Source organism: Pseudonaja textilis, chromosome 1 (assembly GCF_049901715.1).
Source record: "Pseudonaja textilis isolate UNSWEBS1 chromosome 1, rPseTex1.2, whole genome shotgun sequence".
Lineage (NCBI taxonomy): Eukaryota > Metazoa > Chordata > Lepidosauria > Squamata > Elapidae > Pseudonaja > Pseudonaja textilis.
The window spans coordinates 160,119,374-160,133,649 of record NC_141990.1 but is presented as its reverse complement, the minus strand read 5'-3'; the positions used below and the strand labels follow the sequence as shown (position 1 = coordinate 160,133,649).

The 14,276-nt window shown below is 39.4% G+C and overlaps 1 protein-coding gene across 11 annotated transcripts in view; it reads right to left on the bottom strand.

The window, feature by feature from the left end:
- Positions 1-14,276, bottom strand: part of COL6A3 (collagen type VI alpha 3 chain) — a 115,154-nt gene that overhangs the window by 39,050 nt on the left and 61,828 nt on the right. For all 11 annotated transcript variants that reach the window (XM_087919558.1, XM_087919547.1, XM_087919549.1 and 8 more), the window contains 8 exons: positions 12,879-12,914; positions 11,566-11,628; positions 7,587-7,649; positions 4,939-5,001; positions 3,797-3,859; positions 3,418-3,468; positions 318-353; positions 162-224 (listed from right to left, as the gene is read on the bottom strand). In XM_087919558.1, the coding sequence (XP_087775684.1) occupies positions 162-224; positions 318-353; positions 3,418-3,468; positions 3,797-3,859; positions 4,939-5,001; positions 7,587-7,649; positions 11,566-11,628; positions 12,879-12,914 (438 nt within the window). The remainder of the gene's footprint in view (positions 1-161; positions 225-317; positions 354-3,417; positions 3,469-3,796; positions 3,860-4,938; positions 5,002-7,586; positions 7,650-11,565; positions 11,629-12,878; positions 12,915-14,276) is intronic.

The following is a 14,276-nucleotide window of genomic DNA, read 5'->3' as shown; positions in this document are numbered from 1 at the left end:
ATATATTCAAATAAGTACCATGATGCTATCTTTCTTCTAATTAAGTATACCATAGCTCTGCCAGAAAGTGCTACAAAATGACATTTAGAACAAAGAAAATCATTGGGGAGAAAGATGCAGGAAGGGAGTCTTATTGGAGTCAGAGGATGAAATGGCATTACCCGTTCACCGCTGCTTCCTTTGGGGCCAGATTTACCATCATCACCATGATCTCCAGGTACACCCTAATCCAAAATGAGAAGCAGAGCATTTACTCTCTAATAAAGATCACATAGAAGTTAAAGTGCTCTACAAAAACTAAAAAGTGCTTTAAATACCCGTAATCCTGGGTATCCTGGGAAACCGGGTTGTCCCTGTGGAGAAAAGAAATTGAAGTCTTAGAATCAGAGGAGTTTATTTTATTTATTTATTTATTTTTGTCAATTGCTTACAAAATAATAGGTATAAGTAAAAACATAGTTATGAATACATGGACACATATAAGAACAATAAAAGAAACAATAGGACAGGGACGGTAGGCACGTTGGTGCGCTTATGCACTCCCCCTACAGACCTCTTAGGAAAGGGGTGAGGTCAATAGTCTAAGGTTAAAGTTTTTGGGGTTTGGGGAAGAAACCAAAGAATCCTCCCCAATCTCTTTTCTAGAGATTATAAGTATCAACACAGGCACTATTAAGGAGTTTGTTATGCTGTAAAACCCAACTGATCAATGTAACACTTGGAAGAGTCACTGAATATAATAATAAAGCCTGCATGGGGATTCTGTGCAGTTAAATTCAGGGAGCTTTCAAAAAGGGAATCACAAATCCCAGCAGTATGTTACATTGACACAAACACAGCGAGGATAACTCAACTCAGACTAGAGTCCTTGTAATAAAGTTTAATCCTTTTCCACAAGCTAATTGTTCCAAATACTTAAAACTTTCTTATATGAGTGTGATAAAAAAGCTACCTTTACTGGCATCAATAAAAAATTAAACATACAATTTAATTGTGCAAATCAGGAAGGCTCTGTGGAGAAGAAATCTTTGCTTATAAAGAGTTAAAAACCAGAAGAGCAGCTTGCAGACGACAGATATTTTTTTTAACAAATTTTATTCAGTTTTTCACATAAAAACAAAAATCTCTTTTTAGTGGACAACGTATTTCCGGGTCATCATCTTTACATACAAATAGGACAGCAATTATATATGCATATATGCATACTTAATTCTATTATTACCTTTTCCATTCCAAATTTTCAGTAAGGAGAGAAACAAACACATTAATTCTAGCCTCTTTCATTAATCTCAATGGAAACATCTTTTTGTTTCATTTCAATTATTTCAAATATAATCCTTTAATATTTATTTTAATAATAAAGATAAACAATATGTGTTTAAATAATAATAATAATAATAATAATAATAATAATAATAATAATAATAATAATAATGTTATCAATGTCTCTCCTTGCTTTTAATAGTCTATATTAACTTATTAATTTAGTTGGTTCTTTAGTCTGTCATATTCCCTTTCCATTACACATTCTTTTTATAAATTTTAAATTAATACAAATTTTAACACTAAAGAAAAAACAAGTATAGGTTTCCCCCCTTTTACTGCTTTGAGTGTGACACCTCAATGGTTAAAATATACCTTTATTCCCTCATCTTGATTCCCAATAAACCATTATTTTTAAGAAGTTACAATAATAATCATTACATCTTTTCGTTTGAATTCTGCAGCATATTTTTCCCCCTTATTCTTATTACCCCTTATCACCCTGCAGAATCTCCTTTTTAATTCACCAACCATTATCTCTGAAAAAACAATTTCTTTTCAACATTTTACTATTTCTGTATTTCTTTATTTCTCTGACTTCACAGGTATTCCCCCTTTTGATTGCCTTCTTAAATCTCAACGTTTTAACCTTCCTTCTTTCCCCACTTCTTTGTAGTGTTCTTTGTGTTAATTGTCTATTTAAAATGTCTTCTCCTTGAGTCAACTCCTCCTCCTCCTCTGAAGCTCTTTCTTCTTGTACTTCAATCACCATTTCCATTTTTTCTAACACAGAACAAAGTGATTCGCCTCTTTCCTGTAGTAATTCTCCCATATTTTTAAGTTCCATTTTTAATTCCTGAAGAGATATCATCATTACACACTCTTGTATTTTATGATTGTTAAAGTGTACAAAAAAACACTTCTACTTTCCTTCTTTCTTCTTTCAATTTTCTAAAGTTCTCAATTATTCCAGCCCAGGGTCTATACCAAAAACATCAATCAATCCCACAGTCAGTCTTTCCTTGCTTTTTTCTTTATTCTGGTTCTGCTTTCACTTTCTAAGATTCTTACTTTGTTTCAATATTTCTTTAATGTTATATCCACACAAGTTCATTCAGAAACAGGATGCTTTCCCTTTTGTTTGAGCTCAAGTTTTTGTCAAAAGGTGGCACTCTCCATTATACAAAGTCTTCACCTTTTTTCCCTATTTTTTTATTTAGGGTTTTTCGAACCTCAATATTCCAGCACAGTCCAATCTCCAATTTGTAAACTTTATTATTATTATTTTTTGACAATCTTAAGCCCAGCTTTATTTTATGCCTGTTTATTGCCAAAATATTTTAGTCCAATTTAGTTAAATCTTTAGTTCCGGCTTCTTCCTTTCCCAGTTCGAAGCCCCACTTAGCTGTCAAAAATATTTTCTTTTTTTTTTCCTGTCCCTTTGTAATTTCACCGCTCACTTTTCTTTTCTTAAAAATTCCATGTTACCTTAATCCCGGGGTACTTTCGTTTAGTTGTATTGCCTAATTGTCCCGGTTCAGATGTTATCCACCTCTTTCTTCCCTCCTGCACAAATCTTAATCCAGCTGAGTCCTTCTCTTCAGGGAGGCCATATTAAACCACCGCTGCAGTCGTCTTCGGGGGGAAAAAGACCAAGCCCAGAAGGGGAGATGCGGCTCCCCTCAACCTGGCTTGCGGCTTCCCCTTACTCCACCGCCCCTCCAAGGCAGCTTCAGCCCCTAATCATAATGATCAGGGCTCTCCAATGAAAGAGCATGGACCATAGCCGCAGAGAGTTGCGATCTATGGTCCGTCAGTGAGGAGGCTCCGCCTTCTTTCCTGCAGACTACAGATTTTGTATTTCATTTATTTTGCATGCTGAACAGGTACAGGGAAGAGAAAGAAAGGCCAAGGAAAGGTGAGACATAGACACAGAACAGCTTGGAAGAAAATCAGAGATATTGTCAAAATTGGGTGTGGGAGGGTGGGAGTTCTTATTGCGAAGGAAGAACAAAAGAAAACAGACAGTCTTGTGTTAGAGGGCAATAGACCTTTGGTTCCCTTGCTGCAAATACTGCTGTTGCCCAAGCCATGATGTATGGATTAAGGAACTTTCAGATATATTTATAAGTCCAAAAACGATCCTAGACATACCGTTCTGCCTCTCAGTCCTTCGTTGCCAGCTCCATCTCGTCCATCATCTCCCTACAAAATGCAAAGGCAACAAATAAAAATAAGCAACAGACACTGGGATCCTGAAAAGTCTCTTTGCATCTTTGCTGTACCATAATGGTCATTAAATTCTAAACAATTCAGTGCTAAGGATGTTCTTACAACTACAGGAGTAGATGGAACCCTATGAAATGGTTTGTAAACCATCTGGACTGACCTGCAGGGAACAATCAAGATTTCCAAACAAGAAACATGTGGACAGTGTTCTCGATGCTTTAACAAGAAAATGTTGATTATCCCTTGAATCTGTTAATACTCACTCTTTGAGCACTGAGTAATACTGGTTCCTAGAAACACTCACCATTTCTCCTCGGGGACCAGGAGGACCAATGGGCCCCTTAAGACCAGGCTCACCAGCTTCACCCTGAAAGATTTATTTGAATGTATCATGTAAGATATACACACGGACATGGTGCTTAGAGAATAATAGTTTTAGCAATAGCAATAGCACTTAGACTTATATACCACTTCATAGTGTGTTACAGTCCTCTATAAGTGGTTTACAGAGTCAGTGTATTACCTCCAACAATGTCAATGTTAAACTAATATTTAAAAATCTTAACAACCAAATATAAAATAACAGTAGTCCAGGGAGAAAGCAGTCCCAAAGGGGCAGCAATAAAGTACTTCCTCAAAGTCAGTAGTGAAGGACCTCAAGGGGAAAGCTATTCCATAGAAATGGGGAGCCACTGAGTAAGCCTGTCTCTGGACTCCCCCCTCCTGATAGTCCACAGGGAAGAATCCAAAGGGACCATTCTTGGATTAAGCGCAGAAGATGGTCCTACTCAGAGAAGATGGTTACAGGTAACAGGGCCTTGAGCCATTCAAAACTTTAAAGGCATTGCAGTCAAATGCCTATTGAGAGCCAATATAGTATCTGCAACAAAAGTGTTATCCTGCTAAGGCAACTTTCACCTGTCAGCAAGCAAGCTACCACATTTTGCACCCACTGTAATTTCTGGGTAGTCTTCAAAGGCAGCCCAAGTAATGTGTGTATTACAGTAATCGAGTTTCAGTGAGTTATTGTCACCAAAGCTTCCCATTCATAGAAAAACAGAAGCATCAGCTTTAGCTGCTCCTTCAAGCAGAAATTCAGGAGAATTTCCAAACTGCTATAATAGGAGCGATAAAGAATCCAGTGTTCTTTGAGTAAATGTCAACCATGAAACTTGTGTTTCCCCGTGCACTTTTAAAATTAAACTAGATACAATACGCTTTTTAACATTCCAGTGGGAAAGTTTAATGATATTGCAATCTCAAATCAAGTATTTGAAGATTTTAACAATATCCTTAGTTTCTATAGATGTATTTTTGAAAGCCAGTTTGATGCTGAGGTTAAGACTGGAAAGATATATAGGAGATAGTGAAAACAAGGCTTATTTCAACTGCCATCATTTCTGTCATTTAACTAATAATTATTAGAGCTATTTAAAAAATACTGACCTTTTTACCAAGAGGACCAGACCTACCACGCTCCCCAACAGTTCCACCTGGACCACTAGAACCCTACAGAAACAGTATGGGCATATTAGTAACTGTTCCAGAAAAATGGATGGAAATTATCATTAAAGGGATGAGGGGAACCTAAACATATAGAGGAACAAGCCTTGCTGTGAAAAATCAGTGTGGATTCTGCAAAGGTAAATCTTGCCTCATCAGCCTTCTAAAGTTTTCTGAGATTCCCACAATAGGCCTGTGAATGGAAGCAAGCCTGTATCGATTTGTATAGATTTTCAAAAAAGCTTTGACAAAGTCACTTAACAAAGATTCTTCTGTAAACTTTGTTTTCATGGAATAAAGATGCTTGTCCTTTTATGTATTGTTGAATGATTAAAAATGACATGCAAAAAATAGGAATGAACAGGCTTTTTTTTCATTGCAGAAAATAAAAAGCAAGGTCTTTCATAAATGATACTAGCTTGGGAAGCCAAACTGTTTAAGGTAGTGGGGAACAAAAGAAATGGTAAAGGTTTCAAAATAACTTGTTAAATATGTGAATTGTTGAGTTTATAGCAAATCAAAATAAGTTTGAGCTAGGCAACAAAACCTTCATGTCCATAGTTATCAGATCTGCTTGTAAGTAACCATAAAAGGGATCTTGAGTACAAAATAGTACCTCAAGAGGTTGACTCAATGTGCAGCTGCCATGAAAAGGGCAAGCTCCACACAAGTGATAATCAAGAAAGAGACTGAAAATAAACTGCCAACATTGTAATGCCCTTATACAAATGTGTGATGGAATACTGTATACAGTTCCTATTGTCACATATAATCTTATTATTTATTCAATGTCTATAGCTGCACATTGTCACATATAACCTTACTCATTATTTATTCAACGTCTATAGCTGCTGATCTCAGTCAATGACTCCGGACAGCTTACAATTCAAAAATATATCACTAAAAACATTTAAAACAATAAAATATATATACACAGTATACACAGCGGCCAAAATACTTGGTCAGTTAGCAATACAGCCAGGAAACAGGGCCCTTGATACATTCAGTACCTTAGGCTTGGGAACATAGCCAGGTTTTCAGGCCCTTACAAAAGGCTAACAAGATTGGAGCCATTCTAATCTCCAAAGGCAGGATGTTCCAATAGAGTAGTAGTCACTGCAGAAAAAGTCTGCAGCTGGAATAATACAGCTAGAAAGGATATATAGAACAAGAAAAATTGTCAGGGTATCTGACACATTGGCTTAGAAAACAGGTGACTATGACAAGACTTGATCAAAGTCTATGAAATCCAGGGGTGGGATTCTACTGGTTCGGACCGGTTCAGGTGAACCGGATGTTAAAGTTACATTTGGTTCGCCGAACTGGTATTTCAACTGATGGGGTGGCCCCACCCACCCCACCCCTCCCTTCCCAGGAGTCTCCATGCGATGCAGGTAAGTGCAGGGTCTGTGTGGAGGCTCTGGGAGGGGGAAAAATGGGCCTTCCGGAAGTCCAAAAACGGGCCTGTTTCCGGCTTCCAGAGCCCAGGAGAGGCTGATTTCACCCTTCCAGAGGCCCGGGGGAGGTTTCCGAACCCTTGGGAGGACGAAAAATGGCTTTCCCGGAAGTACCAGAAGTCACAAAATGGGCCTGTTTCAGTGGGCTTCCAGAGCCCGGGGAGGCCACTTTTGCCCTCCTAGAGGCCCAGGGGAAGCCTATGGACCCTTGGGAGGGTGAAAACGGCCTCCCCGTGCTCTGGAGACCCACCAGAAGCCAGAAAAAGGAAGTTCCAGCAGGCCATGCCCCTCATGGTATGCCCACCCAGCAACCGGTTTGCTGCCCGATTTGCTGCCCAGTTGCTGGGATTTTTGAATCCTACGCCTGATGAAATCCCATGCGGTATAGTAAAAGTGCAGTAGGAAGTCTTCTCTCTCTTGCCAAACATGAGGTCCAGAAGTCCTCCAATGAATAAAAATTCACAATAGGAACTAGTTTTTTTTATTTCACAAAAAGGAAGTAGTTAATTACTCAGGGCATTATTTGATTATTGCCAAAAGCAAGGCAATGGCTGTTAATTTGATGGCTTTAAAAGAGGATTGGAGGAAATTTTATCACTTCTGGCTTGGGGACAGGAGGCCTCCAAATGCTGGTCCTTGTTATTGCTCACTTGCAGAACAAATTCTCTTAAAATCTCAAAGAAAAACAAAACCACTGGGCCATTTGGGGCTGATCTAATTTTATAAGTGATTAAGATGTCTGAGTCTGTGTCCTAATCTTCTGTTTTACCAGGAAAGACGCCTGACAACCTCAAAGGCCTATGTAGATACTGCTTTTCAAAGTGCTTCCTGGGCTGGTCATAGGGCCATTAAAGTGCATGCTAGGATTATGAAATGATTCTGCAGCTCTTTTTAATGAGAAGTGCTATTTGGACTTCTTTCCTGCCAGGATGAAAAGAAATTGACTCCCAACAGGATCCATAATAAAATTATTTTGTACTCCTAGTCCCACAGCTGTCTAATATTAAATCGCTCTTCAGTCACACTTCTGATGATGACTAGAAGCAGACAATAATCACTGAGTTTTCCCCATCTAAGAGTGTTTATAATTTGCTCTTTAAGAACATCCTTGATGATAGAAAAAACTAATTTTACCCTTTGACCAGGGAGGCCGGAGTCTCCTTGAATGCCAGGGATTCCATTTGTGCCAGGTGGTCCCTGTATAAATAAGCAAAATTAAATAATTGAAGCAGAAAAGTTCTAATACAAAATTGTACATTCTTGAAATATTAGAAGGTTTAGATATGAGATCAACTCCCAAAGCCACAGTACTATGCTACCGCTGGGACATAAAGTTTACCTCCCACCCATAGTAGTCCATCTTATATGGAGCAAGTATTTTTGTGTTTAAAGAACCACACATCCTTCTCTAGAAGCTGCTTAAGGGCTACAGTAATCACATTGTCCATGAGGGAGTCCCTCTTTTCTTTCGATCTTGTGGTGACCCATGCTGGTAACTATGGTGCAGGGAGCATGGGCTTAACTACTTCTGTTTTCATGCTGCTATACTGGGGCAGCCTGGACAAAGCATCTGCCATGTAAATAGCAGTGGTTGAAGTTAAATCACTAAAAGTATTGGGCCCAACAGGGTTGCTTGGGAGACATTTTCCTTGGGGTCTTTAGAGCTTCCAGATTCTTGTGGTCGGTCCATACCTGGAAAGGCATTTTATTCTCTTCCAGGAAGTGCTGCCAAGTAAGGAGAGCCCACCTGACTGCAAATGCTTCCTTTTCCCATATTGCCCAATGCTGTTTGGTTTCAGTTAGTTTTTTTTTTTTTTATGTGTATGAACAGGGCTGTAGTTGACCCCTCTCATTTTCCTGGAGCAGCACAGCTTCCACTGCCACATCGCTAGCATCGGCCTGGATTACAAAGGGGTTTTTCTGGGTCCGGGTGCTTTAACACTGGCTCGGCTGAGAAGAGCTTTTTTAGCTTCTTGAAGGCTGCTTGGCATTCCATGTTCCACTTTAGTGGCTGGTTGGGTTTAGGCTTATCTACTCCCTTGGTTCTCAGAAAGTTAATGAAAGGGAGGGTGATTTGGGCAAATGATGGGATGAAATTGCCTATGGAAATTTGCAAAGCCTAGGAAACTTTGTAACTATTTTCAGGGGCATGGGGCTTCCCAATCTAACACCACTCGCACTTTTTAATGGATCCATATCCACTCCCTAGTGTAAGATCCTGTATCCCAGGTAGTCTATTTTATCTTTGTGGAATTTCCATTTTGAGAGCTTAGCATATAATTTGGCAGCTCAGAATTTTTTCAGGACTGCCCGGACCGGCTTGATACATTCAGCTTTTGTTTCGGTATATATCCGAATCAGAGGTGGTATTCAGCAGGTTCTGACCAGTTCTGGAGAACTGATAGCAGAAATTTTGAGTAAGTTAGAGAACCGGCAAATACCACCTCTGACTGGAGATTTTACATATCCTTCCCCTTCCACGCCCACCAAGCCATGTCCACAGAACCAGTAATAAACAAATTTGAATCCCACTACTGATCAGAATGTCATCAAGGTACATCAAAACACCCTTGTATAGGTGTTCATGCAGCATCTCATTTATCAGCTGCATGAACACTCCTCCCATGATGGACCCATCGAGCTGGCAAAATGCTATGAGATTTTTCTTAGGCAGGTCCTCAGCTTTCCCACTAGGGTTGGACTTATTAGGCACTTGGTGCACCCTAGGTCTAGTAGGGCCACCAGCACCATCTTCTGTCCCATGCTGGGGATTAGCAGTTCTATTGGCACAGTGATGGGCTTGATTGTCTCACTGGGATAGTGACAATCAGTGGCACAGTGGTTAGAATGCAGTACTGCAGGCTACTTCTGCTGACTGTTGGCTGCCTGCAATTTGGCAGTTCAAATCCCACCAGGCTCAAGGTTGACTCAGCCTTCCATCCTTCCGAGGTCAGTAAAATGAGGACCCAAAATTTTTTTTGGGGGGCAATATGCTGACTGTTAACCACTTTTACAGGGCTGTAAAGCACTATGAAGCCGTATATAGTCTAAGTGATATTGCTATTAACATGGGGTCATTGTCATAGTCACTGTCCAACGGGCTTGCCTCTTCTTCTTGTGGGTTGGAGTTCTAGGTCCCTTGCTTGCGGGAGGACTGGAACTCCACGACCTCACCACTCTTCAGGGAGGTTTCCCTGGAGCATTGGGAAGGTTTTGCTGGCTTCCCCCAAAATTGTCAGTCTTCCTTTCTGGTCGGGGTCTTTGAGTAAGATTCTGCCATGGCCTTCCTTTCTGCACTTGAATCAGGCTGTTGAGTGTGGTAGACTGGACTGAGGCTTGGCCACCTCTCTCTTCCTCTTGGGTGGTGACCTCTTCCAGGTTCTGCTCTAGCAGAATTGGTTTCAGGCTTAGTCAATTTTGACTTCTTCTGCCAAAATGTACCATTCATGCAGGTGAGCTGGGACTCCTCTGGTGATACTACAGGTCATCATACAGCCTGTCCTTGAAACAGCTCACAAGTATTTCTTCTGGAAACTCCACATGGTAGGCCAGTTCTCTAAACTCCTCTGTGTATTGGGTTACTGGCCAGCAGCCTTGCTTTATGGTTTTGATGCAGTCCCTGGCTTTTTGGTCAGCTAGGGTATCCTCAAACCTGCACCACAGGGCTGTCGTGAAGTGGTTAAAGTTTCAGAGCTCAGGGGCATCCGCTTTGGGGAGGGTCACCATCCGGCATGCTCCAGTCCCCTCTAGGCCAGGGTGACAACCCTGACCCTCATCCCCTTGGTTAGGAGATCCCTCCCATACTCTTGCATGGGTCTCTATTGAATTTTATGCCTGGGGAAGTGCCTTCTGTTCTAGTTGTGGGTATCTCCTCTCGCCAGCATGAGGAACTTGCACTCGGCCCAGGTCTCTTTGAGGTGAGTTTGCTGGGGTGGCAATGGGTTCATTGGCATTCTCAATGGTATCTGCAGATGTCCTAGGGGCTGGAGACAGTGGTCTCCTCTCACCTTCCCATTTCTCCAGTGGTGCAGGCCCCAGTGTCTCAGATTCTCATGCCCTGGAGGGCTTCCCTCATGAGATGCATTGCTTTCTTTATGAGTTGGTAAGATCAGCCCAAGGCTTCCTTTATTTCATAGTCATCATAAAGGGTTTCCAGCTCACATTTCCACCCCTGCTGTCAGCTTCCCCAGGTGAAGGTGATTCTTTGGGTTCTCCCATTCTAGTTCTCTTTCTTCCCCACACCGTTGGATCACCTCGGTCTTGTGGAATCATCCAGAATGATAACATCCTTCATCCACGTGCTGGGGCTGTCATCAGGTTGAGCCTCAACAGGGTCTTCCTCCCTGCATTTGGCTTCCTCTTGACCGGTGCCCTGGTTGGACATTTTTGCACAGTCCCCACAGTAGATCTGGAGCCTCTCCAGGTTGACCACGTTGCAGATTCTGCCTAATGTAAGGTCCCACCTTGCCAGCCTTCTCAAGAAAGCAGAACTCTTCAAATGAACAGCATTTCAAAAGGAAATTTTATTGGAAGACAGTGATAGCAGAGAGAGTGTAAGCAGAATCTGATTTCACACACTGGAGCATTAGGTTAAACCGCTCCTTTCAAGGCCCCTCCCAATATCCAGTTCATCTTTTAGCCATTCCCAAGGTGCAAAGATTTTGTGAGAACTTCGGGCTGAGAAGGTGATACATTCTTTCCCCACTTCCCAACATCCCCAAAGGCACATCAAAGCAGTGGAAAGGAACAAAGAAAGCCCCAAGCAAGTGGGCCCTCTCCCCTCCCACCAGAATGGCAAGGTTCTGATAGAGATCTATGGGACCTGACAAATATTATCTATAATCTCCTTTTATAGTCTGCTTTTTGGGAGGAGATCTGGACATAAATCAATACCATCGTAAAGTATATTATTTGACAAGTTAAGATAATACTTGATACTTTTGATATAATCAGAAATAATCTACAAAAGCCTTTTGCAATTAAATTGATAGCAATAAATTAATTAGAAATTTAACCAATAAATTACTGTTGAAATTGTTGTTGGTTTTCCTGCAATGGGTTAAGACAACCTCTGTCATTTCCCTACTTTTGAAAATGAGCTGCAAAAACTCACCTGGGGACCTTTAGTTCCTTGTTCCCCATTAAATCCTGGTGAGCCAGGGGCACCTTTATTTCCCTAAGAAATGAAAACAAGTGAATGGAGAATGTAATGAGATCACAGATAGATAAATGATATAGATAGATAGATAGATAGATAGATAGATAGATAGATAGATAGATAGATAGATAGATAGATAGAGACAGACAGACAGACAGACAGACAGACATAGACAGATATAGACATAAAGAGAGGGAAAGGGAGATAAAGAGATAGAAGGGAAAAAGGAGAGAGAAAGAGAGAGAAACTTTTATATAGCTATTGCTTAATAAGGCACACTGGCTTTTTCTTATGTTTGTATGAATTCAGTTAAAAGCTGCATTTTTGTTTGCATTTCCTTTGGTCATGAAGGTCAAATGGAATTAGGTTTTGTCAGTGGATGGAACATCTTCCAGATGCTACCATTTACATTATTTGACTTTTAAATTTATTTTCCTCTGGGATTACTCACATACTTGATTAAAAATCTCAACCTCCTTAAACATTTATATTTACAAAACTCATGGACAGATGTGGGCCAGTCAGAATTTCAATCATTCTATGTTAACCTAATTTATAAAGTTGCTATGAGGATACAGTGCACACAAAAACCATGTACTGTAGGCCTATAGTACTATAATGAAGTTTTATGGCAGAAAGGTAGTATAAAGATGGGGATCAAAGAGAGATTGCAATGACTCCCTTCCTGCGGCTAACGTTGTCTCTGTTTCTGAGCTTTTCCTTGTTCTTTATTGTTTTCAGTGATAACTGTTTTTATGAATTTATTGAGTTTTTTATTTTAATTCATTGTTGTATGCTGCGCAAAGTCACACAGTTGTAAAATGTGAAGCCATACAAATATGATAAATAAGTAAAGATTTACAAGCAAGTTGCCCTACTAGAGTAAAGGTCTTAATTATTACAATTTCATAAGCAGTTTTTCAAATAAATGTTTGTGAAATATATCTGTTCTGTGCATGCATGTTTATACCTGAAAAATAATACATAATTTGTCCCAGAAAGAATTCTAAAATGGTTGTCTATCTGAAGCACACTGGTAGGCTGCGTAAGTATATTCTTCCCAACAAATTCTCCTAAATGCAAAGTTATTTAACAACTGAGAATTAAAAAGAAAAAAGCAATATTCTATATTTTTCATTTTTTCAACTTTTATAAAGATATTATTTAGATTTGGCTATCCTCACTTCCTCTACTATATGTATATCCAATATTTATGAGAGACATAAAGCAGATAACATCCATCATGAAAAAACATAATAAAGACTTACTTTAATCCCAGGTGGTCCTCTTCTGCCAAGTGCTCCCTTGAAATAAATACAGCATATTCATTAATTGTTATGCAGCAATATAACTAGAAAAATACTTTTTTTCTATTTTGGTCATTACCTACAGCTTTTTTTTCTCTGAGGATTTTTTTTCTTGTGGATACTCGAACTGAAAATGTATATTTTTCAACAGCTAAATGCTATAGAAAACAGAAGATTCAGACTTCAAGGTGTCTTAATTCTTAAGATTTTAAAATTCTTACTTAGGTTTATTTTTGTATTATTTTATCTTCGTAAACACTAACTTCTATTTAGCAAGACCAAGCAAGAGATTTGCTGTTTTTCCCCCCCTCATCTTAGCTAGTTAGATGAAAGCTCAGAAACTGATTCTGTCTTGGCAGATGTCTTCGTTTACACAAAAGAGTGATTCCTGGTAACAATAAATGGCCTGCTAGTTCTTTTTAATTGCATTAATAAAACAAGCATTAACACAAGATACCAAGGTATGTCCAGAAAACACCCACATACCAAAGTTGAATGAATTTCTTCATTCTAGCCCAACTTAGAATCTTTGTATTTTTTAAATATAACATGAGCTCAATATTAGTAACAGATAATATATACAGATGCTAAACAGATAAACGAACACCATATAAGTAAAAGCACTATCAACATAAATGTCATAACAGAACTTTTAGAATAAACAAAGCAAAGTATATATACAGCTTATCCATCTGCTCACATTAACTATAACTTCCCATAACAATCAGAAAGACACGTTGCACCCACAAAGCAACAATAACTTCCTATGCCAGCTGCAGACAGTCAAGCAATCTTCTTCTGTCTTATAAAGATAGTGATAAAGACATCATAGAATTAAGTTCAGTATCTTGTGACTACAATGGGAAGAAATTTAGTTTAGTTTAGTTTACTTTATTGTCATTGCACATCATACAACGAAATTAAATACCATCTTCAATGGTATACAGTAGAATTCAATAGAGTTACTGCCCTGGGATAAAAGCTGTTTTTCAGCCTATATTTCCTTGTTTTTATTATCCTGTACTGTATGCCAGATGGTAATAGTTCAAACAAAGGATACCCAGGATGAGATGGATCTTTGAGAATGTTTTGAACTTTCTTAAGGCAGCGGGAGCTATAAAGCTCCTCCCAAGAGGGGAGAGGGGCAGCCAATAACATTAACCCTCTGGAGTGCTGTCCTATCTGTCACTGTGCAATTGGTAAAGTAAATTAAGAAACTCTCTATGGTGCAGCGGTAGAAGGTCACCAGAAGTTTTTCATTCAGTTGTTGTTGAATATGTTTAACTTCTATGTTTGCCTCAATGCTCCACTGGTATAACATCCCACTGAGTCTAAATCAACAACAGCAAGGACATGACT